General features: G+C 43.6%; 1 protein-coding gene and 1 long non-coding RNA gene across 3 annotated transcripts in view; one reads left to right on the forward strand and one right to left on the reverse strand.

The window, feature by feature from the left end:
• Positions 1–469: 469 nt before the first annotated feature.
• LOC137439112 (uncharacterized) lies at positions 470–11336 on the forward strand. Its single transcript, XR_010986856.2, has 3 exons — positions 470–543; positions 10627–10683; positions 10872–11336. It is a non-coding gene; the product is annotated as an uncharacterized LOC137439112 (long non-coding RNA).
• Positions 11337–11924: 588 nt separating this feature from the next.
• The window catches only part of LOC137439111 (peroxidasin homolog), a 106959-nt gene continuing 91164 nt past the window's right edge, over positions 11925–27719 (reverse strand). For both annotated transcript variants that reach the window (XM_078767767.1, XM_078767768.1), the window contains 2 exons: positions 27020–27139; positions 11925–13220 (listed from right to left, as the gene is read on the reverse strand). In XM_078767767.1, the coding sequence (XP_078623893.1) occupies positions 13089–13220; positions 27020–27139 (252 nt within the window). In that variant the 3' untranslated portion in view covers positions 11925–13088. The remainder of the gene's footprint in view (positions 13221–27019; positions 27140–27719) is intronic.

Consider the following 27719-nt stretch of genomic DNA (forward strand, 5'->3'; position numbering starts at 1 on the left):
CAGGTATGAAGAACCAATGTAACATGTTAGGGTGGCGCAATAGACACAGTGTCAACAGTGGTAAAACTCCGGATCAAATTTTTATGCGACTTTTACAATTTTTATTTTATTTAAATTGAATTACATACTTTAACACTGCAGAACACAAATCGCCTTTTGTGCACTTCCAAGAACCTCCAGTTTTGCAGTATTTGGACATATTAAATAGGGTTGTGCACAAGACTGTTTCAACAGCACTAAACTTCCAGAATTTTTTTTAAACGATCTTCAAATTGTTATTTTATTTAAATTGAAATACTGTATAATCTTGAACACTGTACGGGGTAACGTGTTCTATGGACTCTGTAGTATTCTTGTGTTTTTATTATCTTGTGCCACCAACACAGACCTAGTTTTGAACTGGAATTTGCAACGGCACTAATGTACAAATGGTCCTGTTAAGATTTTCTTGTGTCTACTTTCAGAGGTGAGAGAATAAAAACTGCCTGGATGATTAATCCCTGCCAAGACAATGAAAGTGCACAAAAAGAGCTGCAAAAAGTGGTAAGTTGGTTGTATTGGAGAAACACAGACGATTTTGCTGTGCTATTCGTTATTATAAAAAAAATATTTGTTTATTATCCTAATTTCATTCATTCATATATATATATATATATATATATATATATATATATATATATATTCAAAACACACCTGGTCACAAGTGTGCCGCACTGACCGGGTCCTCAGTCGAGGTCCTCAGCATCATCCCGTTTCGGCCCTTCAACCTCGATACGGTCAGCTAAGGTGGGCCAGCAGGGGGCACATACACATCCACATGCAGCAACTGCACCTGAATGCATACATACCCCCACCCCCAGCCAGTACGAATGCAGACTACTACAACAACAACACCTCTGCATCCAGAATCCACAGCATCAAACAAACACGGTGGAACACTCAAACACCCACCTTTATACCCTTCACCACTCAACAATAAAACACACCAGATCATACACACACACACACACACACACACACACACACACACACACACACACACACACACACCAACCACCTACCCTTACAACATGCACCACTCAACATACGAAAACACACTCATGCAAAAACTAATTCATGCAAAAAACACACACCCTCACCCACTCACTCATATACATAAAATAAGAAATAATAATAGGAACAAAAAAAAAAACCCCCCACTATATATATATATATTTATTTATTTATTTTTTATTTATTTAAATATTTATATATACAGTCACGTGAAAAAGTAAGTACACCCCATGTAAAGTTTTGACTTTTTCAACATACAGCTATTTGATCTTCATTTCAACAATATTGATAGATAAAGGTGATATAATATAACAAATATCATGAAACATTTACATTTTGTAGTCCATTGTATAATTTAAATAAACATAAATGCAAATTTCGCATGTGGAAAAAGTAAGTACACCCTTGGCTCTAATAGGTGGTATTGCCCCCTTTGGCAGAAACAACCTCAAGTGGGCATTTCTTATAACTGTCTACCAGTCTCTGACATCGACTGGGAGAAATTTTTGCTCACTCCTCCATACGGAATTCTTTCAGCTGTGCGATGTTTGAGGGGTTTCTAGCATGCACAACTCGTTCCAAATCCCCCCACAACATCTCGATGGGATTTAGATCCGGCTTTGACTTGGCCATTCCAGAACCCTCCATTTCTTTCTTTTCAGCCATTCCTTGGTGGATTTACTGGTATGTTTAGGGTCATTGTCATGTTGCAAGGTCCACCTTCGGTTGCACTTCAACTTTCCGACAGATGGCCTCACATTATCCTCAAGCACCCTCTGGTACAATGAAGAATTCATAGTGGATTCTATGATGGTGAGCTGCCCCAAACCATAATATTTCCACCACCATGCTTTACAGTTGGTATCAGGTTCTTGTGGTCAAATGCTGTCTTTGGTTTTCGCCAAACATGTCTTCTGGTACTGTGGCCAAATAGCTCTACCTTTGACTCATCTGTCCAGAGCACATTGTTCCAGAAGTGCTGGTCTTTGCCAAACTTTAGCTTGCCCTGATGTTCTTTCTGGACAGCAAAGTTTCCTCCTGGCACATCTCCCATGTAGATCAAATTTGTGCAGCCTCTTTATAATGGTAGACTCGTGCACTTTGACATTAACAGTGGCAAGAGCTACCTGTAGGTCCCGTGATGACATTCTGGGGTTCTTGGAGACTTTTCAGCATCTTGCGGTCTGCTCTCGGGCTGACCTTGCTGCGGCGGCCTGGCCTGAACAAGTTGGCAGTTGTTTGGAATCTTCTCCACTTGTAGATGATCTTCCGGACAGTCGAATGATTGATTTCAAATTGTTTGGAGATCTTTTTGAATCCCTTCCCAGACTCATAGGCATCTATAACCTTCTTTCTGAAGGCCTCAGAGCTCCTTTGATCTAGGCATGGTGATGCCGCACACTTCAACAACAAAGAGCAAACCAAACTAAATGTCTGAGGTTTAAATAAGACAGGTTCCTCCAAGATCCTCTCTACGATGTTCTAATCATTTACACCTGAGCTGGTGCACCTGATTCTAATTTTAGGTATTTGAAGTCGTGATAAATGTGGGGGTGTACTTACTTTTTCCACATGCGAAATTTGCATTTATATTTATTTAAATTATACAATGGACTACAAAATGTAAATGTTTCATGATATTTGTTATATTATATGACCTTTATCTATCAATATTGTTGAAATGAAGATCAAATAGCTGCATGTTGAAATATGTTGAAAAAGTCAAAACTTTATATGGGGTGTCCTTACTTTTTCACGTGACTGTATATTGCTGCGGTTTTGAGATTGGCACATTGAAGGCATTAAAGGTTAAAGGGTTGCCCCCCATAGTTAGTCACACGAGCAACATAAAGGCCCATTTGTAGTATAGTTATGTCTTAGTATGTGTAAGAATAGGCCATTTCCCCTCTTAGTGCCTGCGTTGTGTAAAGACAGGAGAGTAGGCCACATTCATTTTGCTCCCACCTCCAATTCTACCTCTGTGGGCGGAATCCAGTTTGTTAAGCATTTGGCTGCCCACTAGTCGAGTAACACGAGGTAGGCCTAAAAAGGTGGGGGCGGCGTTGAGATCGGGAGCGGCAGAGGCGATGACGGTAAGAGCCACCAGCCAATCAGGGCTCTAGCGGCATGGCGTGAGAGGGCGTGGTGAGGCGCGTCTGGTGAGTTCGAGAAGGTTCGCGGGGCGTGCCTATATAAGTCGCTGCGCAAAGCCCTCGACATGACTTACAGCGTGATAAAGGACTTACCAGCAGGACGAGGTCTTGAATGACGGTGGCGAAAGGATTAGGACTCGCAAGTGGAGAGCGTTGCAAAGAACTTGTTGGGGATACGTGCATTGTTTGAGGACTTGCGCAGAGAGAGAGAAGAAGAGGCGTTGAACTGTACAAAGTACGCGGGCGCAGCCAGACGTGCCGGTAACGCATATTGTGCTTTTCACCCACGCGAGTAAGCGCAGCCATAGCCGCAAGTGAATAACCGCCAGCCGCGTCAAAGTCCGTTGCCTACCAATTCGCCCGTGATAACTCGCTCCGTTCAGACGACACGCGGAGAGCTCCTGGCTTCACCTACTTCCATCTCCAAGGGACATGCCGGGGACCAGAGAGAGAGCTGCACGGAAGCCATCCCTGGACGCGCTGGTGAACATCGTCCTGCCATCTGCAATCCCCGTGTGAGTGTGTGTGTGAGACGGGCCCGTGTCCTTGGGTATTAAGTAAGACTGTATAAGGCTGCTCTGTGTCCCCTTTTCTTCTACCATTATATATATAATAAATAACCACCTTTAGAGGCCATTTTTCCCCGCAAAGCGGGGGTTGGCCTTTTTCGGGAACCGTGGTTGTTGTCGTTTTTCAGTCCCCTTTTTTGAAGCAATGTTTTACGGCCGGATGCCCTTCCTGACGCCAACCCTTTTTGCCGCCTTTAACGACAAACAGGGAATTACCAGTGAACTGGTACTCAATTTGCCGACCTTGGAAGGATGACAGGCTGAGTCAACCCCCCTGGCGTTAATTCAGCGATCGACCGAGATTCGAACCCAGGATCCTAGGATCCTAAGCCGGCACCCTAGCCGCTAGCCCAACACCAGGGACTTTTCTTCTACCATTGTATCGTGTAAATAAATTCTGTTCTTCCTTCCAATTCGATCGTCTTTGTGATTTCGCCATTGACTAAACGTGGTACGAATAAAACCGCTTGAATCAGGTTCCACCATCTAAACGGCGCGGATCGTGTGTACGCAACCGCTCGGTGTATCAACACACGTGGTTCGTGCGAGGCTTGTCTCCTCGCTTCAGGGCAGCGCGAGTATTTAGGTAATGGCGAATTTGGTCCTGATACCCTATTTCGCGCTGTCCTGAAGGGACGTCATAGGTCTCGGGTCGCACCTGGTCAGTCAAAGACAAGGGGACTAATGCCCCCCCTTGGTAAGGGGAGAAGGCCGGCGACAGATCCACAACAATATATATTTACAAATATTTATTTTAATGTTATATTTATATATTTTAACATCACTAGATGCTTCCAAGGCATTGTTCCATAACCTCACGTTTCATTAAAATTATTGAATGGTATAACAGTCCCATTCCTGCTGATGACATCTTGCCTACTGTTCACAGCAGGGTACTAAAGTATACAGCCGGGTATGAAAGTACACAGCAGGGTACGAAAGAATACAGCCAGGTATGAAAGTACACAGCGGGGTACAAAAGTACACAGTGGGGTATGAAAAGTACAAATCGGGGTACAAAAGTACACTGTGGGGAAAGAAAGTACATGGCGGGGTACGAAAGTATACAGCAGGGTACAAAAGTATACTGTGGGATACAATAGTATACAGCAGAGTACAAAAGTATACAGTGGGGTCCTATTAAAAGAAACATGCTAACATCGCTTTACTTCGAATCAAATCATCAAATCCACTTTTCATTAAAGATATGAACTAAGGTCAAGCAAGCACCGTTCTTCAAACGGTTTGTTTTACAACGCAATTCTGGGATTTTGGAAGTCCACCTAAGGGTTCTTGTGGAGCTATTAATAGGGGAAAAAAAATTGTACAAATTGATTGCTCGTTCTTATAAAAAATTCCATGTACGCAATGCAAAGTGATTCTGTGTTCTTCCAGACAATGGAGTGAGTACCGAGACAGAACTTGTTGATACATTGTAAGTTTGGATCCTAATACGATGCAAAAAGGAGGTTTCTTTTCAACTCTTTCAATGCAGAAATTTTATTGTTTTGCAAGTGCTCCAGACAAGTGCTGCATATTCGGTGAGAGACCGAATGTTACTTCTGAAAATAGTGAGCAAGTCTTGGGTCGGTAAACCACGACCTTGAGACGCAACATGTGTAGCTTACTCTTTACACGTTTCTTAATATTCTTCACACGAGCTTCCCAAACTTTAAATCATTTTGAATGAAAACACCTTAAACTTTCGCCGTGCATACATTATCAAGTTCATTGCGAGCTGTTTGGTTTAAAGGGTCGAAGTTTTGAGATGTGCATGGAAGAAGTTTCAGGAACTGAGTGGCGTGCTGACGAGGAGGGGAGTGTCGTTGAAGCTGAAGGGAAAGGTGTATGCTGCATGTGTGAGAAGTGTTATGATTTATGGGAGCGAGACATGCGTAATGAACGTAGAGCAGCAACGAAGGGTGGAAAGGGTGGAAATGCGAATGGTTCGGTGGATGTGTGGAGTATCGTTGAGAGAGAGGAAGACAAATGAGGAATTGCGAAAGATGATGGGAGTAGAGCCTGTGATGGATGCTGTGAAGAGGAACAGGTTGAGATGGTTTGTCATGTGTTGAGGAAGGATTAAAGTGACTGGTTGAGAAGAGTGATGGAAATGAATGTAGAAGGAAGTAGAGGACGGGAAGACCGAAAAAGACTTGGCTAAATGTGGTGGAAGAAGAAATGCGGGCAAGGGGGTTAACAATGGGAGATGCAGAAAAATAGGGGAAAATGGCCTTAAAATGCCTGTTGTCGTTTGTTGTTGTATTGCGAGCTGTTTGGCTCATTGGGGAGGATCTCGCATAAATGAAATATCCATTTTAACTGGCACATTTTGCACAGTTTAATCTCTTGTCATTGCTACGAGACCATTTCTAAAGTTTATTGGCTGCTAATTGTAGATTTCAAAGCTGGTGTGATTGACGACAATTAACCAGTGTTGTCACCTACAGACTTGAATGTATATAGTTCATCAGACAACAGTGCGTCATTGGTTATTGCAAAAAAAAGAAGTTGGATGTTTCAGTAATCCTACTAAATTTGCAATTGGTCACTGGCTTTGACACCAATACAAATTTTTATTATGGACCCTAAGCATCAAAAATCTACATATATTGAACAAATAGTTTCAAATGGGCATGGACGACTTGCTAGTCCAACCAAAATGATCTGTAAGGGATATTGGTCTTAATTTGTATTTAAGGTTGTATTTGTAGGGGGATTAATTATATATCAAAAGAGGTAGTGTTAATAATATAGGAATTTAGTGAGGCCTCATCATGACTATTTGTCCCACTCACGTGAAGCAAAAAGCGGGGTTAAACAATGAGTTCAGAGTTCACTTCTGTCTGTCTGTCTATCCTTCTGTCTACAAACGTCAGTTTATGATTGAGTAACAACTTAATTTCAATTGAATGTTATATTTTGAACACGAAAGGTAGGGACCCCAATGCAAAAGTATGATCTTTACTACACCCATTAAACCACCTCTACCCACAAATTTTACTTCTGTATCCATCTTGTCTACTCCTTGCATTCTCCCATACCCTTTATCATTACCCGCATCCCTCGTTTGTCCGTCTCCATCTATTTTCTCCCTCCACCCTGTTGTTGGCATTTCCCCCTTCTCTTTCTTCTCTTTCTTTTGTTATGTTGCGTCCTCATCCGTTCTGTGTTATATAGAGCTCTTCCACGAGCCTTGACTATGTATTGAACAATAACAAAAAAAAACACAAATCGCCTTTTTAGCACTTCCAGAACCCTCCACTTATAGCAGTACTTGGACAAAATATTACGGCATTTTACGTCATCACGACAAATCAAATTTGATGCTCGCCCATGTCCTTGGTTCTAAAATTTGCTGGAAAATTGATGTTGAACACCAAAATACGATAAAGTAAATTGTGGAGCCCGATTCATTTTCATATCACTGCAATATAACAAATCAATTACAACAATAGTACAAATGTTTGTTTGAAATCGAGTATGGGGTGCGCGGTATCTTTTACAAAACAGAAAGTCGATATTCAGAGAACCTCGCTGTCCCAGATCCTTCGCACAGCCACACAACTGTATACACTGGAGAAGAAGGTTGAGAACAAACAAAGTAGGCTTAAAGAGGACTTGGCTAATAAAATAGAGCAAATCAAACTAATATCACGCAGGCAAAGACTGCAACTCCACCGAATGAAAAATAAATAAATAAATGAAGATGCGAGTAAGGAGAATAAACCAGTCACTGAAATGCTCCCCAAATCATGTAATCTGAGAGAAATTAATCACGAGTTTTGCAGCAGCACTGTATGTCCAAGAGAAAATAACAGGCAAACAACACAAAAAGATAGATCTGATAATCTGACCAGAAACAAAACCCCACCATGGAAACAGAGACTGGAGAAGCAGAGAGACCAACTAAGGAAGGAAACTGGACGAATAGAACAATCCAAGAAGGAAAACAGAAGTCCAAAACTCAAGAAAAGAAATCAAACAAATAAAAAAGAAATAAAACATCAAAACACAATGGGCTAGAACCTTTAGCTGCCCATAATAAGCTCCAAATACAACAGATAGCAGGGGATGTAAAAACCTATGATGAGGCCAACAACATAAGAAAGCTAAATCAACAGTTTGAAACCCCAAAAAAGTTTGACAGAACTAGGGAAACAAACAAAATGTGGCAACTCCCCCCTAAAAAGGAGGATCTTGAAAAATTCTGGAAAGGGATATATGAAGGCAACACTCTTCTCATCCCAAAATCTAATGAAACTCATCTACCCCACAAATATAGACCAATAACATGCCTACCAACAGCATACAAACTTTTAACAAGATTAATAACCGATGAAATTACGAAAACTTCACTCAACAAGGACCTTTAGAGGCAGAACAGAAAGATGTAAGAGAGGGTGTTATGGAAGGATAGACCATTTGTTATTAAACAAGACCATACTCTAAAATTGCAAGCTTTGACAAACCAACTTATCCACAGCCAGGATAGATTACAAAAAAGCCTTTGATAGTGTCCCACATTCATGGATTATAAAATGCATTCAAGTATACAAAGTTAACCCCCAAATAGTCACAGTGATAGAGAACGCAATGATGCTCTGGAATAAAATGCTGATACTAACTCACTTGGAAGAAAACATTGAAATCCCAGAGGTAAAGATATTAGGTAAAGATATGACGTGGTATCTTACAAGGTGACAGCCTTTTCCCCCTCCTGTTTTATCTGGCTCCTGGCTCTGGACCCACTGAGTAATGCGTATACAATTTAACGAGGACAAGAATACAATCTAACGTGCAAGTGCAGGATACTACACAGGAAAACGAAACAAACAAATACAGCCCAAATGATCGCAAAGAAGAAAAAGTTAAACTACAAAAATAAATATCAGCAGATATACTCTGACAAATGGGAGAATGACAGAAGAGCAGGAAGATTAAAAAAATAGCTTGCCAGAACAGGGTTTGACAAGGAAGGTTCATTGGAATGGCTGGGAAGAGGTCAAATTAATTGGGATGGGGAACCAGTCATCATAAATGCCCAAGATCAAGGACACTACTCTAATGGCTTTAAGAAAATGGTGGGATTGAACCAATCCGACAAATGCAGATTTTGTGAGGTAGAAACAGAAAGTACCAGTCACCTACTTTCTGGATGTAAAAAACTCATGTCAGAACAGTTGTACACAGAAAGACATGACAGTGTATGCAGAGTAATGCACTGGCACATCTGTAAACATTTCAACATTCCGGTTCCAGAACAATCATGGAAACACAAACCAAATCCGATCCTTGAAAATGAACATATAGTGCTCAAGTATGACAAGATAATCCCATCAAGTGTAAACATTGCAGGCGGAGCATTGCGGCCGGACATAGTGATCAAACACAAAAAGGAAAAGCCAGCATTGTTGATTGAGGTTTCAGTTCTCAATGACTTTGGACTAAATGCTTCAGAAACCAAGCTCAAATACCAGAAGCTAAAAATGAGGTCAAGGGGACTTCGAAATTTAAGAAAGCTGAAATTGTACCAGTGATAGTCAGAGCAACAGGGATGATAAAGAAAACGCTTCCTGAGCACTTAAAAAGCATTTCGGGGAATATCACTACAAACGAGCTACAAGTTGAGGCTGTCAGAGGTTCAGTGAGGATTCTAAAAAGAGCCCTTGGAATGAAGCGATGAGAAGGAAGTTTCACAATCTGGTTCATGAATAATGATCCCTTACCGAAAAAGTAGGTGGAGATTTAGAGTTCCGGGAGAACTTCCTCCCACCTCCTAAAACCCGCTTGTGGAGATAACCAACGAGAGAAGACCCCAATAAACAGGCTCCTTAAAGACATGATAAAAGCCCCAAGGCCGATGTCCCTCTCTTCCATATGATGATGTACCAGGTACCCTGTTAACACAGGCTGGGGGAAACAAACACTGCTCCACAAGTAAAGGAAGAATTTTTGGCTATTGCCCACCCACAAGGTAAAACAAGCAAAAAGTATAGAAATGTTCCAAAGGGTATCCAATGACAAAGTCTCTGAAGCCCAGAAAGAAAGATCAAAACGTTCAGGATCTGTGAAAAAAAGAAAACGTTCAGAAACTATCCTAGACTCACTGCTGCCTGACACAATCAGGTTTTAGTTTCCTGCTAAGGCTCTTTTTGCTAAACCAAAAAGAGCGAGAAAGCATCTGAAAATGCAAAGCGTGTCTGCGTCCGTTTTGTATTCAAACTTCTTCCGTATGGGATTTGAATCCAGGCTAGACAGCTTAGAAGTAAGCCTGGTGTTGGCTTAGCGGTTAGGGTGCCGGCTTGGGATCCTGGGTTCGAATCCCGGTCAATCGCTGAATTAACGCCAGGGGGGTTGACTCAGCCTGTCATCCAGCCAAGGTCGGCAAATTGAGGACCAGTTCACTGGTAATTCCCTGTGTGTCGTAAGCGGCGACTAACAGGGTTGGCGGCAGGAAAGGTACCCGGCCATTGCTTCAAAAAGGGGACCACCGTGCCCGAAAAAGGCCAACCCCTGCTCTGCGGGGAAAATGGTATCTAAAGGTGGTTCTAGACAGCTTAGAAGTGAGTGTGTGTACCTCTAGAGCCTAGGCCATCCTGTCAGCCCATTTGCTTCAATGGAACAAGGACTATGAAATGGGTTTTTAAGAAAGCAGTGGCAGTTGACTTTTTCCCCCAAAAAAGCTTAGCCATGCATAATAATCGATGGTCTTGAGAGATCTTCTATGAAGTTAAGGGTAAGGTGGTGGAAATCTTATGGTTAATGAAAGAGTGAGCATCAGGTGGTGGAAACAAGTGTGTACAAATGTGAGCACGAAGATGTTTGTTGACTTTCTGTGCGGTACTCAGATTGCAGATACTGAGAAGGATTTGCGCAGAATGAAGAACAGGATACTGGAGGAAATGGTAAGGACTTTTGCATCATCTTTTTGAATAAATGCAGTTCATCGAACAGACTTAAGTAACTAGAAAACAAGATCCAAATAAACACCATTATTCCAAACACGAGATTGTAAAAAATCCGTTACAGAGCAATTTTAATTCATCGTTCGAGACACAAAGGCTTTATGCAGGCCTTGCAATGTCCCTCCCAGGAACAAGAGGAGTTGGGGCGCATGAAGAAACGCTTGTGGTCATCTCTCTCTACTTCCTGTTAGCAGAATGTGAAGACCCAAGTTCAATGTATTGCAATGTTTCTTTATTTTCAATGATTGTGCAGTTTATTGTTTACGAAATTAAATGTACTACGTAGTTAGCATTGGTGAGTTGTAGTTCCTGTTTTATTGTGGTTTTAAATAAACAATGAATTATAATCTTGTGTTTTTTTCAATGTGGAAAAGAGTTTACACGGTGCCAAGAAAATCAATACAAATAAAAGCCCATTCATATTGAGCTCACATGAACAAGATCAGATCTTTTACCAGACCCAAACATATGTTATACACGAATCGAAAGCAGTTGCCGATACATCACCGCACATTTTGTGGATGTGCAGTGTAAATAATCTGCAAAATAATGCACGTCTAACATGTGCGCTTTGGCAGATCAGCGTCTCAAAATGAAGCGCAGTTTGTACCATGAAGTAATGCATTGGATGACATTCCGCATAATTAGATGCAGGCCTCGCTGAACGGCAGGAATGTTGAGAGAATTCCTCTATCCCATCATACTCACGTGATCTAACCATCATCACCTCAGCACACTGGATGGCAATAGGTCACGACCCTTTGTGCTGCTGAACTAGAGGGCCCTGGCCCAACGCATCACCCGGTCATAGGCTGAGGTTTGACTTGGTTCCAGTGTTGTGGAATGTGGGCATGTTGCCCATTGGCTGTGGATTTCTGTGGTTCGCCAAGTGTCTTGATTCTAAACTTAATGGTAACAAACTCATCCAAGATTTCCTTTGATATTAGGAACAAGTCTTGCTTGCTACCAAGAATGGGCAAAGCAAATCTGTCAAATCAAAATCAAATCAAAGCAATATTTCCCAAAAAACACTGGGCTATTTTCGTTTTGACAAACATGTTAAGAGAGACTTGATTGTTAGCTTTGCATCATTCAATCTTGGAATTGTGAATACTTCAGTTCAGTGTCGCTGAGATCAGAAAACCTGTTTTCGAATGACCAATGGGCTCTACAAGCCCAGCTGCAGTTGTCAAATATAAACTTTATTTGTTTTACGACAAGTGTTATTATAGTTAACTCGTAAAGACACAGCCTTGTTTTGAGATGGAGGGAGTGGGGTTAACACGACCAGGACACATGAAGGTTATGAGATGAAACGAGTGCAATACGAATTGTCACTTCTTAAAATCACCATAAGGCAGTACATTTGTTATAAATACAAGTTTCAAGTGACAGTACAAAATGTATAACTGTTTTGGCAGAAATAAATTGTATACCTAATGAAGTATTCTTAAATAATGCAATAGTACTGTAACAATGCATTTATTAAATAAAAGATAACCTAAGCAAACAGTTTTGCAGAATCTTGTAGGTTTGTTCGATATTGTATATTTGACGCCAGACGTACGTGATTCCCCTTACATGACAGAGTTGATGCAAATGTTTCATGACAATTTGAATTTTGAAATAAAGCAAAATTTCGTCTGAAGAAGAAATGTCAGGTCAATCCAACTTTTTTTTTTTTTTTAAGTTCAACTTGTATATTGTTCTGAACTCAAAGAACAGCTCAACAGTTTACCTCACTTAAAAACCATGACCTTTTGATCATCGGTTGAAAGGGGTCAAAATACCATCTTGGAGTTCAAGCAATCAGCCGCTGCTGTGTATTGTTTAGGGCTGGTTCAGTTCACTTCTCCAAAATTAAATGATAAAATAAAACTTCGTTGTTGAAAAAAAAAGAAACTGAAATATTACTTTGAATACAAATATTCTGCTTCTGCCAGTCATTGGTCGAAATTGCTTTTTTGCTTTCACCCAAAGCCTTCACGTTGTCGTTACGTGAGGTGGCAAAAGACATTCCCTACACAAACTTTTCTTTAGCATCAAATTTTTAGAACACATTCAATACGATTGAAAATAGAAACTTTGAGGACAAATGTCCTTTCATATTATTCTCAATTCAGATTTTCCTTTCTGGATGTACGACAATTTTTTTCTGCATCATATGTTGAATACACTTCACACCCTTACTGTAATACAATGGAGAATGCAGAAGATCCTGCATTTCAAAATGATCCAGTTGCTTGGTTGTAGAATTGATTCAAAGTTCCAACGACTTTTCATCAAGTGGGATGGTCTTGAAAACCAGACAGGTGCATCACATCAACTGTAGTCTTTGTGACGTCTCAGGCAGGTCCATGGGCCTCCATCTTGGTGGATGGCTGGGAACAGCTGGGACAGCATTCACCTTCATGTCGCATTGGATTTGGACAGGGTTGGGCTGTGCATTGCTGCACGAAGCAAGTCACTTGGCCAGCCTGGGGTGGGGAAACGACAGCAAATATGTTAACGTTTGATGGTAATTTATTTGGGTGGCAGCGAGAATTGAAACGGGCCAAAACATCGAAACTTAATTTTTTCACAAAATCAACCGTATGTTGTCCTGTCGATGAAGCCAATTAAGGCAGAAACAGAGCAGTTCCGGGGCTGGTGTTTATATACAATCGTGAAAATCCTTGTAACCATGAGGTTACAAGCCATGGCAATGGCCTGTGGAGATTCCTCCCATTTCTCCTACATCTGGCTCTCAGCAAATCCAACTCAATCATTTGTAACTTAGACCTAAAAATAGTAAAGCTTTTTTTTTGGTTCACGAGTTATCAAGTGACCACTACATTTGTCATGGGTGTGCGTCTGTCTGTCTGCAGCATAACTACCGATGATATCATCCGGTCTTGATGAAACTTGGGTGGGAGGTTGATATCATGATCTAGTTGTGTCCTCCCTAGAGTGGGCGTATTGCGCCCATTGTGGGCGGAGCCACACCCGAAAAAGATGTCTTTTTAGGGGGTAATCGAGTTCAAGCTACATCTTCTCTGAGGGGTTTCAGTATTTGGTTAGGCCAATGTCATGTGTCTAGCCCCACGGAGCTCGATTTTTCATTTTCGCCCCAAGGTCAAGGTCACAAGGTCACGAAATTTAGAAAAGTCGATTTTTGATGGTTTTATTACATTGTTCGCTTCCTGATAGGGTGAAATGTCGTACATGTTTTTCTATTATCACATACATCATGAAATACAAGTTTTCCAACAAATTTCAGAATCTTCGACCTTTGACCTTTGAAGGTCACAAAGGTCAAATTTTCAAAGTTGTCGGAATCGAACCGAATTTTCGGTATTGTGTAGCCAACTAACCTCATAACTGATTATGGTCCCGATTTGATGCATCAATCGTCGATGATCGTGACGATCGACTTGATAGTCCGTCCTTTGTCATTGAATACCGCTTGCTCGTGAACCATCGTAGTCTCCTGACTTTTCTACTTTTTTTTTTTGTAACAAACTTTACTTTGGCTATTGTTTCATTTTTCATAAAAAAGTTGTATTTGGGAAAATCCCACAATCAAAACTGAAGGCAACACTAGCTAGTATAGCTACCTGCCTTGTAGTTGGTGGTGCCTTCAGTTTTAAATAGTTTCATTGTTAAAACAAGAATGGCACTCTGAAGACAGCATATCTCCACCAGGCTGAACAGTTTACACATTTTGTATACCACTGAAAAGTCACATCTGCATCTGGCCCTTAATCTAAATCCAATTGGTTTATTTTTGTCACTTACCAAACTCATCCACCAAGTTTTGGCATAGTCCACCCACATATTTTTGAAATTTCATGCTATTTATCGTTCTGGCCCGAACACTCAATGGTGAAGAACCACTTTTAAAAATTGAATTGCTAGATCTTCACCAAAATCGAAACAATTTGTCCTCGTCACACAACCAACCTGTGCACAAAGTTTCAGCTCAATCTGTCCATACCTTTTTGAGATACTGTACTATATATCAGTTTAGGCCCTAACACTCAGAAATAATTCTCTGATCCAGATCCTAATCTTCACCAAAATCTCGTCATTTCACTCTTGTCACACACCCAACCGTTTCACCAAATTTCATTTCGAATCCGTCCACAACTTTTTAAGATATCCTGTTCACAAACAGGCAGACAGACAGACAAGAAGACTTCAGGCAGTAGCCTGACAGGTATGACAAAATTAGAGAGAACCTTGACCTTTAACAAGGTCATTTTGAGGATATCTTTCCCACCAGTGGCTCAGGAACGATAGTCAGGAAGAGTCAATCAGTTGGTGGGGGATTAGCATGGGCTCTTCTGCGCCAAAGCCAGCACAGTCAGTGGGCGGGGCTTAGAGTGGGTTCTTCCCCGCCGCCGAGGGGAATAAGGTAAGACGTAAAATGAAACTCACACTCACATTGTCTCTCCGAAAAGACTTTGGAAAACCCTCACATATACTTTCTCAACAATCCTCGAAGTAGTTGTCACAAGCTTTTGGGTTTCACGATCTGCCATTATATTTCCTGGGAAAGCCACATTTCCAAGCTGGCTTCCAAAGCCAGTCGCCGACTAGGCATCCTCCATCGTGTGAAGTCCTTCCTTGGCACGACTGAGCTGCTCACCACCTGCAAAACTTTAATCCAAAAGGTTGGAGTACTGCTCTCCCCTATGGGCTGGTGCTCCTCACACCGAGCTCGGCTTCACGCTGTAGAAACCAAAGCTTTTAGAATCATTAATATCTTCTGCGATGAAGCTGATTCCGAGGGCCTTTCACACTCTCACCGCAGGCAGGTTGGCGGTCTTTCTATTTTCTATGGACTCCTCTCCGGCCTAGCTCCTGCAGCTCTGTGCTATGTCCCCCAAATATTCCTGCAGGACGCACAAGATCTGCCAGCAACCCTCTTCTGGTGAAACTGCCAAAATCTCACCTTCACCCCTTCATTTTTCTTTACTCCCACCTCTGGAACAAACTCCCTCACTCTCTTCAATCCCACTCCTCCCTCCAGGTCTTCAAAACAGTTGTTCACCACCATCTCTTATCTTCCCCCATCCAAAACCTTGATCTTTTCTACCCGTGTGAATTCACGCCAGATCCACTTTAATGATGATGGCATTGGTGTTGTAATTATAACGTCATAATTTGACAGGGACAACGCTTAGTCTGATCAGTTTGAAATTTATTGAGCATCATCTATGCAATTATATTAGTGAATATAAATGTATTATTCCTGGTGTTGGCCTAATGGTTATGGCGGCAGGCTTGTTATCCTAAGGTCCCGAGTTTGAATGCCGTTCAGCTGTTGAATTAATAACAGGTGGGGTTGACTCAGCCTGTCATCTTTCTGAGGTCGGCGAAATGAGTACCAGGGTACAGGGTCCTCTCTCAAGGATGTTGGGGGCAGGATTTGCACTCCTGCTGCTGCAAAAACACCTCGTTCTGTAGTACACACAGTGGTGTGTGTCGGGATGGTGATGACGAGTCGTCCAAGGACACAGCGACGTGCTGATCCAGCATACACTCCTATATATATATATATATATATATATATAATATATATACACTGTATATATATATATTTATATATATATATTATATATTGTTGTGGATTTGAGAATCCTGTAATTGTTGTAAATATGCCCCTCTAGTGATTCCTTGTAAATACCTCTGTTTTGTGTGTAAAGGTCAAAGGTCGTCCCCCTTAGTTAATCCATCACATGCACGTAGAAAATCATATACCCTTCTAAATAGTTATTTATTATGCTATGTTAGTATAAGGCTCTGTTTCCCATTAGTTGACTCTGCATTGCACCGAATTGAAATAAGATAGATCCCCTTACAATTGCCCAAAACCTCAATTTCCAACTGCGTCATTGCCATTCGCATTGCCAAACTACATTTGCCGCCATTACGGCGTGGTCAATCCTCGGAGAAGAAGGGAGAGGAGCTATATCAAGGGCGTTGCCCGCCCATCGTCATCAAAAGGTGGAGCCAGCAAGCCCCCACCAGCCAACGAGGGCTGATGAGAGACCATCATGGGCGTGGTGCGCATTGATCTGGAAGCGCGTTATAAAAGCACCCGCGGAAGCCTTTAGAGAGATGCGGGAGCTGCGGCAGATGGAACACAAATGAGCTTTGAGCCCACCGCAGCTTTGAGACCACCGGAGCTTTGAGACCACCGCAGTTTCGACCACCGCAGCTTTGAGCTTTGACGGCGGTTTCGGCTGCGGCTACGATTGAGGAGGGTCGGCGGCTGCTCACCTCGAGCCGCGCGATCACACCAACCAGACCCGCATCCTTCCCGCCTTGTGATCCCACCTCCTCGTCCATCCAGCCATCCACCTCCTGCCATTCATTCCTGCTTCATCCCCATGTAAGTCTGACTGTCGTCTGTTTGTCCGTGTTGTCCTGGGTATAAGTTAAGCCTGTATAGATAAGTTAGTACAGTGAAACCTTGACTTACGAGTGCACCAACTTACGAGTTTTCCGAGATACGAGCCGTTGCTCAGGCGGTTTTTTGCTTTGAGATGCGAGCCGAGATCTGAGTTACGAGCTTACGCCACCCGCCACCAGGTGGGTTCCGGTTACGTGGTTATCTTGCCGTGCAAGCATCTCTGCCGTATATCGCTGCTGCTTTGTTTTCGCATTTTGGTTATTTTGGAAATTTTCTTAGTTTTAACCATGGGTCCTAAGAAATTGAGTGCCAAGGGCAGTGCTGAGAAGAAGAAGAGGATGATGTGCTTGGATATAAAACACGCAATCGTCGAAAAACATGAGCGAGGTGTGCGTGTTGTCGACTTGGCGAGGCAGTACGATCGTAGTACTTCTACGATATGTACGATTTTGAAGCAGAAGGAGTCGATAAAGGCTATAATGCCAGCCAAGGGCGTTACGATTATTTCAAAGCTCCGGACCTCTATCCATGAAGAGATGGAGAAGTTGTTGTTTGTGTGGTTGACGGAGAAGCAGCTCGCAGGAGATACCGTGACCGAGAGCATCATCTGTGAGAAGGCACGAGACATTTACGGGGATTTGGTGCAGCAGACGGCGGGAACATCAACGGACGAGGCATCGGAAGAGTCATTCAAAGCCAGTCGGGGATGGTTTGATAATTTTAAGAAGAGGACCGGCATTCACTCCGTCGTCAGGCATGGTGAGGCAGCAAGCTCGGATGTGAAGGCAGCTGAAGATTTTTATTATAACTTTTGCCGAACTGATAGAAGCCGAACGATACATCCCCCAGCAAATCTTCAACTGTGACGAGACAGGGCTCTTCTGGAAAAAGATGCCGAGGAGGACGTATATATATAACGGCAGAGGAGAAGAGCATGCCAGGCCACAACTTGTTCAGAGTGCCGGCGATAGCTCGCCTTCTCTTTGTGGAAGACACGGTGAGATCCTTAACATCCAACAACTAATGGGACGCAAACGGGGCGCCCAGTTTAGCGGTACACACATTGATGAATCACCCTGCCTGTGAAACACCGACATGACAGGTTATAGCTGGGTCGGGATTCAAACCCAGGCTGGACAGTTTAGAGTCAAGTGTGCGTACCTCCAGCCCAGGCCATCCTGCCAACTTGTATGCTGCATACAGGTGAAATATAAAGCGTGAGATATTTTTATATATACTGTATATTTAAAAAAAAATTGGTGTGGTTTTTGGGGGGCTGGAACGGATTAATAGCATTTCAATTCATTTTAATGGGGAAATTTAATTTGAGAAACGAGCAAATTGAGTTACGAGCTCGGTCACAGAACGAATTAAACTCGTAAGTCAAGGTTTCACTGTATTTGCACTGTGTCTTCCTCTTCTGTAAATTATTTTCGTATATTTTTTTCCTTCTTCCTTGGTTTTTTTTTTTTTTGGTCTTGTAAATATTAGTAATAAATTATATTTGTTCTTCCTTACCTTCTATCCCTGGTGTTGGGCTAGCGGCTAGGGTGCCGGCTTAGGATCCTAGGATCCTGGGTTCGAATCCCGGTCAATCGCTGAATTAACGCCAGGGGGGTTGACTCAGCCTGTCATCCTTCCGAGGTCGGCAAATTGAGTACCAGTTCACTGGTAATTCCCTGCTTGTCGTTAAAGGCGGCAAAAAGGGTTGGCGTCAGGAAGGGCATCCGGCCGTAAAACATTGCTTCAAAAAAGGGACCAAAAAACAACAACAACCACAGTTCCCGAAAAAGGCCAACCCCCGCTTGCGGGGAAAAATGGCCTCTAAAGGTGTTTTTTTTTTTGTTTTTTTTCCTTACCTTCTGGTTTCCTCACATCCGATCGTCTTTGTGATTTCCCCATTGAGTACCTGTGGCGCGATTTTGGCCAACGTTCAGAGTCGGGTTTAGTACTTGCTAATGGTTCGAGCCACGGGCTGCCATCCGCTCGGCAAAATAACATTTTGTCCACGGTCTCGAACGAGGTTGCTCACCTGCCTCTCTGGAGGGAGCTGGGCAGCTTCAGGACTCACGTCGGTCAGTTGCAGACAAGGGGACTAATCCCCCCTTGGTAAGGGGGAAAAGGGCCGACGGTGAGATCCGCAACAATATATATATATATACACACTACATGGCTAAAAGTCTAAAAGTATGTTGGACACCGTATGTGCTCATCGAACATCTCATTCCAAAATCATGGGCATTAATATGGAGTTGGTGCCCCCTTTGCTGCTACAACAGCCTCCACTCTTCTGGTAAGGCTTTCCACTAGATGTTGGAACATTGCTGCAGGGATTTGCTTCCATTCAGCCACAAGAGCATCCGTGAGGTCGGGCACTGATGTTGGGTGATTAGGCCTGGCTCGCAGTTGGCGTTCCAATTCATCCCAAAGGTGTTCGATGGGGTTGAGTTCAGGGCTATGTGTAGGCCAGTCAAGTTCTTCCACACCGATCTCGCCAAACCATCTCTGCATGGACTTCGCTTTGTGCATGGGGGCATTGTCATGCTGAAACAGGAAAGGACCTTCCCCAAACTATTGCCACAAAGTTGGAAGCACACAATAGTCTAGAATGTCATTGTATGCTGCAGCATTAAAATTTCCCTTCACTGGAACTAAGGGGCTGAGCCCGAACCACGATAAACTGCCCCAGACCATTATTCCTCCTCCACCAAACTTTAGAGTTGGCACTATGCATTCGGGCAGGTAGCGTTCTCCTGGCATCCTCCAAACCCATCTGCCAGATGGTGAAGCGTGATTCATCACTCCAGATAACGTGTTTCCACTGCTCCAGAGTCCAATGGCGGCGAGCTTTACACCACTCCAGCCGACGCTTGGCATTGCACATGGTGATCTTAGGCTTGTGTGCGGCTGCTCGGTCATGGAAACCCATTTCATGAAGCTCCTGACGAACAGTTGTTGTGCTGACGTTGCTTACAGAGGCAGTTTGGAACTCCTCAGTGTTGCAACCGAGAACAGACGATTTTTACGCGCTTCAGCACTCGGCGGTCCCATTCTGTGAGCCTACCACTTCGGGGCTGAGCTGTTGTTGCTCCTAGACGTTTCCACTTCACAATAACCGCACTTACAGTTGACTGGGGCTGCCCAATGCCCACCGCAGACGGGCAGCTCCAGCAGGGCAGAAATTTGACGAACTTACTTGTATTGTTGGAAAGGTGGCATCCTATGACGGTGCCACGTTGAAAGTCACTGAGCTTTTCAGTACGGCCCATTCCACTGCCAATGTTTGTCCATGGAGATTGCATGGCTGCATGCTTGATTATACAGTCACATGAAAAAGTAAGTACACCACATGTAAAGTTTTGACTTTTTCAACATATTTCAACATACAGCTATTTGATCCTCATTTCAACAATATTGACAGATAAAGGTGATATAATATAACAAATATCATGAAACATTTACATTTTGTAGTCAATTGTATAATTTAAAGAAACATAAATGCAAATTTCACATGTGGAAAAAGTAAGTACACCCTTGGCTCTAATAGGTGGTATTCTATTGCTTGGCTCTTAGTTTTTTTCCCTTCTACCCCGAACATAATACTCTGTCTAACGTTCTAAATCCCCACCCCCCCCCCCCAAAAACCAAAAAAAAAAAAAAAAAAAAAAAAAAAAAAAAAAAAAAAAAAACATTTATTTTCCTTTCTCCACGTGTACTGTTGACTCATCCTGTATTTTCTGTCCAGGTGTGCTGTTCGCCCCGCCCCCATTAACTCCTTGCCATCCACCGTTTGTCCTTCACGTGACTCGTGGTGGTCCCTCTCGGCTCTCCCCCCGTTGGTATTTTTGTGCACATAAGATTGTTCACGGTTCTGTTGAAATATTATTTAAATATGTATAACCTTTCCCCTTCAGTGTTTTACTCAGTGGTATTTTACAACACGCTGTTTTTCTTCCTATTTAAAAGGCTTTTCTCAATTTCCTCTCCAACTCATTCCACCTCAAAAAAAAGAAATTCAATATCTTATACGTCTCCCTCACTACATGGTCTAAATTCACATTCATTCCATCCCTCCTCCATCATCCTGAACCGGATTGCTAACTTGAAAATCACAACAAACCCAATTTGTTTTCAATGTTCGTCTTTCATTAATCATCCACTTTCTAAACTCCCCTCTTGCCCCTCCCATCCAAATCCCTCCCCTTGCACCTACACTCCTAAACTCCCCCCTTGCCCCGCCACTCTTAAACTCCCCCCCCCTACCCCTCCACTCCTGAACTCCCCCCTTGCCCTTCCACTCCTGAACTCCCCCCTTGCCCTTCCCCTCCTAAACTCCCCCCTCACTCCTCCCCTTCAAAACTCCCCCCCAACCCCTCCCATTCAAATCTTCCCCCATACCATTCCTCTCCAATTCTCCCTCCTCCCCCCTCCTCCTCAAAGCTGCCTCCTCACCACTTCGTCTCCCTTCTATCTCATACCTCCACCCCCCCCCCCCAACCTTCTTCTTTCCTCTGCCCCCCCTCAAACAACCCCTCTCTGTGCCTCATCCTTTCACCTTCAAACCTTTCATCCTCCTCATCCTTCCCTTTCTTGGAACTCTTCTGCAATCGCTGACACACTAACAACTGCTCTCCCTACCTCCCCCTCTCATCCTTCATCTTACCCTACTCCTCCCCTCCCCTGTCCTGTACCCGATGCTCCCCCTCTCTCTTCATTAACGGTATGGACCTCAAACATCCGGGGCCTTCGCTCAAACCTGACTGATCTCTCCATACAGGTTGCTTCTGACAATCCAGACTTGATCTGCTTAACAGAGACTTTCCTCCTTCAAGATGTCTCTGATTCCTTAATATCTCTTCCTGGTTACTCCCTCCTCCGGTATGATAGACCTGAGCCTCGGCCTGGTGGTGGGGTGGCTATCTTTATCAAAAACTCTCTTCCTCACTCTCCTTGCACTGCCCTCTCTCCTCCTCACCCCCAGGAGTACCTCTGGCTACGGCTTCCTCTCCGCTCCCACCTTTTGTTCATATGTGTTCTGTACCGTCCCCCAAACAGTGATGACTCCATCTACATTTCACTGTCTGACAACATGGACCAACTTCTATCCACTCATCCCAACTCTCTCTTCCTCATATGTGGTGACTTCAATTGTCATCATGCCACCTGGTTGGGTGTGGGTTCCTCTCTCACCAGTCATGGCACCTCAGCAAAGGACTTCTGTGACTCACTGGGATTGACACAATCTGTCAATTTCCCGACCCGGATCTCAGCCAATGGAGTATCTTCTCTTCTAGACTTGGTTATGACTAACTTCCCTGCTAATGTCTGCTGCTCTTCTTCTGCTCCAATCGGTTCTTCTGATCATGTGCTTGTCAAAGTGGACATCTCTCTGGCCATTCTCAGAGAGCCTCCTCAGCGTCGGCGAGTCTGGCATTTCACTCAGGCCGACTGGGACGGTCTTCAAGCAGCCATCAATCGTCTGGATTGGTCTCCCATCTCCACTGCCTCTGACATCAATTCTTCCTGGGAATTCTTCCAAAGCAAACTGATCTCTCTCATGCTTAGATTTATCCCATCTCGCCTTCAGTTGTCTTACCCTTCCTCCCGTCCATGGTACACTGAATCTTGTGGTGAGGCAGTTGCCCTGAAACAACTTGCCTTTGCCTCTTGGAAGGCTAATCCAACTGAAGGAAATCTCAGTTCCTTCCACCAAGCTCGGAACAAGTGTGTGTCTACCCTCAGGAGTGCCAGGAAGCACTATCTCTCCTCACTCAAGAATGAACTCTCAAACCTGTCTCCTTCCTCCAAATCCTGGTGGCGTCTGGTCAAATCCGTTTCTGGTGTTTATTCCCCCTCCATCCCCTCCCTTACCTCAAATCGCCACACAGTTGACATCGCACGTGACAAAGCCGAATGCCTCAACTCTGTGTTTGCCTCAAAATCCTTAGTCCCAAACCCATCTCTCTCTGTTCCCACCTTTCCCAGTCGAACCAAACTGCTCCTGGACTCTGTGACCTTCTCTCCTGACAAGGTGGAGGAGTTTTTGTCAAACCTCGACTCTGATTCTGCAACTGATGCTGATGGCATCAGCCCACGGGTCCTAAAATCCTGCTCTGCCGCTCTATCTCACCCTCTCTCTGTTCTTTTCACCCTATCCTTTGCTCAAGGTCATCTGCCAGCATCCTGGAAATCAGCAAACATTACCGCTTTACACAAAAAAGGTGCAAAAACAGATCCTTGCAACTACAGACCAATCAGCCTGCTCCCAATTATCAGCAAAGTCATGGAATCCATCATTGCTTCGGATATGAAATCTTTCCTCTTCTCCAATGGCTTGATCTCTGATCATCAATTTGGTTTCAGACCAGGTCACTCTACTCTGGACATGCTGCTTCTGCTGTCTCAACAATGGATGGAGGTCCTCAATGCCAAACAGGAAATCAGAGCTGTCTCCCTTGACATATCACGTGCCTTCGATACGGTCTGGCACCCAGCTCTGCTCACCAAACTCTCCTCCTATGGTATCCATGGAAATCTCCATGCATGGCTTGCGGACTTCCTCTCTGGTCGTAGTCAACGTGTGGCCCTGAATGGATTTCTCTCATCTCGCCTTCCCGTTCAGGCTGGAGTTCCCCAAGGCAGTGTGCTGGGCCCTGTGCTTTTTCTGGTCTTTATCAATGATCTCTCCGACTCTCTGGAAAATCCTCTGTATCTCTTTGCTGATGACTCCACTCTCTGCCGCTCCATTCCTCTTCCCTCAGATCGGCAGTCTGCAGCCTCCTCACTCTCTGAAGACCTGGACAAAATCACAGACTGGTCAAACATGTGGAACATGTCTTTCAATCCTGACAAATCTCACACTCTTACTATGTCTCTCCGAAAAGATCGACTGGACAACCCTCCCATCTACTTTCTCAACAATCCTCTCCAAGAAGTTCTGTCGCTCAAGCTTTTGGGTCTCACCATCTGCCATGATCTTTCTTGGGAAAACCACATTTCCAAGCTGGCCTCCAAAGCCAGTCGCCGACTGGGCATCCTCCGTCGTGCGAAGTCCTTCCTAGGCACACCTGAGCTCCTCACCACATACAAGGCTTTCATCCGCAGCTCAATGGAATACTGTTCTCCCCTATGGGCTGGTGCTCCTGCCTCACACCTGGCTCGGCTTCACGCTGTTGAATCCAAAGCTTTCAGAATCATTGGAATCTCCCGCGATGAAGCTATCTCTGAGGGCCTTTCACTCACTCACCGCAGGCAGGTAGGTGGTCTTTCTGTCTTCTACCGACTCCTCTCCGGCCTTGCTCCCCCAGCTCTCTCTGTGCTCTGTCCCCCAAATATTCCTACAGGTCGCACAAGATCTGCCAGCCACCCTCTGATGGTTAAACTGCCGAAATCTCGGCTCTCTGCTCACCTTCACTCTTTCATTCCTCTTTTCTCCCACCTCTGGAACAAACTCCCACACTCACTTCAATCACACTCCTCCCTCCAGGTCTTCAAAACAGCTGTTCACCACCATCTCTTATCTTCCCCCATCCAAAACCTTGATCTTTTCTACCCCCACTAATTCACCCCAGATCCACCTTGTTTGAAATTCCAACTTCTTTCCTGGAAGTCTTGGCAGTGTCCATATGTTTTATACCTCTCCCACCCCCCCCCCCCCCTTCCCATGCCTCCCCCCCAAAGCCCTCTCCCTCCCACAGTTCTCTCGATGTCTCCATGTCTCTCGGTCCCTGCTCTCAAATGTTGTGTTTGTGTCCTTCCCCCTCTCCCCATCTTGTCTACCGCTCCCGATGTTATTTGTTTTGTGTGTCTGTTTGTCTTTCTGTGTGATTAATGTTCGCTCTTTCACGAGCCTCGATCTTGTATACAAAAAAAAAATAAAAATAAAAATAAAAATTGCCCCCTTTGGCAGAAACAACCTCAAGTAGCCGTTTCTTATAACTGTCTACCACTCTCTGACATCGACTGGGAGAAATTTTTGCCCACTCCTCCATACAGAATTCTTTCAGCTGTGCGATGTTTGAGGGGTTTTTGCCTGCACAGCTCGTTTCAAATCCCCCCACAACATCTCAATGGGAGTTATATCTGGGCTTTGACTTGGCCATTCCAGAACCCTCCATTTCTTTCTTTTCAGCCATTCCTTGGTGGATTTACTGGTATGTTTAGGATCATTGTCATGTTGCAAGGTCCACCTTCGGTTGAGCTTCATCTTTCCGACAGATGGCCTCACATTATACTCAAGCACCCTCTGGTACAATGAAGAATTCATAGTGGATTCTATGATTGTGAGCTTCCCAGGCCCTGATGCAGCAAAGCTGCCCCAAACCATAATATTTCCACCACCATACTTTACAGTTGGTATCAGGTTCTTGTGGTCAAATGCTGTCTTTGGTTTTCGCCAAACATGTCTTCTGGTACTGTGGCCAAATAGCTCTACCTTTGACTCATCTCTCCAGAGCACATTGTCCCAGAAGTGCTGGTCTTTGCCTCGGTGTTCATTGGCAAACTTTAGTCTTGCCCTGATGTTCTTTCTCTACAGCAAAGGTTTCCTCCTGGCACACCTCCCATGTAGATCAAATTTGTGCAGCCTCTTTCTAATGGTAGACGTGTGCATTTTGACATCAACAGTGGCAAGAGCTACCTGTAGGTCCCGTGATGACATTCTGGGGTTCTTCGAGACTTCTTTCAGCATCTTGCCGTCTGCTCTCGGGCTGAACTTGCTGGGGCGGCCTGGCCTGAACAAGTTGGCAGTTGTTTGGAATCTTCTCCACTTGTAGATGATCTTCCGGACAGTCGAATGATTGATTTCAAATTGTTTGGAGATCTTTTTAAATCCCTTCCCAGACTCGTAGGCATCTATAACCTTCTTTCTGAAGGCCTCAGATAGCTATTTTGATCTCGGCATGGTGACGCCGCACACTTCAACAACAAAGAGCAAACTAAATGTCTGAGGTTTAAATAAGATAGGTTCCTCCAAGATCCCCTCTAACGATGTTCTAATCATTTGCACCTGAGCGGGTGCACCTGATTCTAATTTTAGGTATTTGAAGTAGTGATAAATGTCGGGGTGTACTTACTTTTTCCACATGCAAAATTTGCATTTATGTTTATTTAAGTTATACAATGGACGACAAAATGTAAATGTTTCATGATATTTGTTATATTATATCACCTTTATCTATCAATATTGTTGAGATGAAGATCAAATAGCTGTATGTTGAAATATGTTGAAAAAGTCAAAACTTTACATGGGGTGTACTTACTTTTTCACATGACTGTATATACCTGTCAGCAATGGGTGTGGCTGAAACAGCTGAATCCACAAATTATAAGGGGTGTCCGCATACTATTGACCATGTAGTGTGCATATATATATATATATATATGTATATATATATATATATATATATATATAATTTATGATGTAATTGCTCACGTGGTCTGGCAGCCATATTGGATCAAAGAAAAAAAAAAGTTCAAAAACAGAAGAGTTGGCTTGCACCAAGTTGCCTGCACAGGGTAAGTATTTTATGAATACCATCTAGTTATTTGTTGTCATCGACAACATTTCTTTCAATAATGATAACGTGCATTTCCAAGAAATCGCCGCAGCACAATGCCCACCATAGGTGGGCCGAGAAGGGTACACTCCCACCTCGAGAGCCGGGAGGGCGGGAGTGCCCTCTGGTTAAAATAAATAAATAATTGAGGTGCTCTCTCCCCTCCCCCCCCCCCCCCCCTGTACAATAACACGGACTTAAATAAAAACTACCGACTAAGACCTTCCTGTGCACCCCTTGAGTACAGCCACCAGTTTCCAACTCTTTCTGTCGAGCGGATCATAAGTGCAGATCTCTGGTGCTGTGACAGGAAACGTACCTTACACTCGCATAGCTTGCAGGAATCGCGATGCCAACTTTCACCTTCCATGTGCCTCTCTCCTCTCATATCTGTGCATGTTGCTTGATCCACCGCCATCTGGTGCTGGAGCTTGCGTATCTGTCAAGGCAAAGGAAACAAACCATCACCTTGCAACTCAGACCCAGAACAATTGGGGTATGGTTAAATACGTCAGGTACAGGAACAGAAACCTCGACACTTTCAAACTGACACTGAAAAGTTAATAACTAGTCTAATGTTTGACCAACATAGACTATTCGGATTTGGAGCTTAGGCTAAATTCACTGCTTGTAGATGTTGTATCAAAGTAATTGGGAAGAATGCGGTTTGTACATCGAAGATAAGAAAATCGATTAAGTCGATAGGGTGTGGATAAAGTACAGGCACAATCAGCCAAATAACCAAGTCCTGTGTCTCTTTTTCTTGTACAACTTTGAGTGCAATAATAAACAGTTTGCTTTGTTCCTTCCAAGCATTGTAAGCCTGTCTGTTAACACTTGTCTGCAACTTTTAAAACATCATTACCTCAAGTAGATCCACCGCCAGTTTGCTACACCTTGGACAAAGTTGGGTTCCATTTTCCTTTTTTGCAATTGTTCTCGTCACTTCCCAAATCCTTCATATGTAAACTGGGATTTCAACATTTCATAGAAAGGAAAAACTTTTACATCAGTCTTGA

This window comes from Myxine glutinosa, chromosome 13, assembly GCF_964187855.1.
Source record: "Myxine glutinosa chromosome 13, kmMyxGlut1.1, whole genome shotgun sequence".
NCBI classification, from domain to species: domain Eukaryota; kingdom Metazoa; phylum Chordata; class Myxini; order Myxiniformes; family Myxinidae; genus Myxine; species Myxine glutinosa.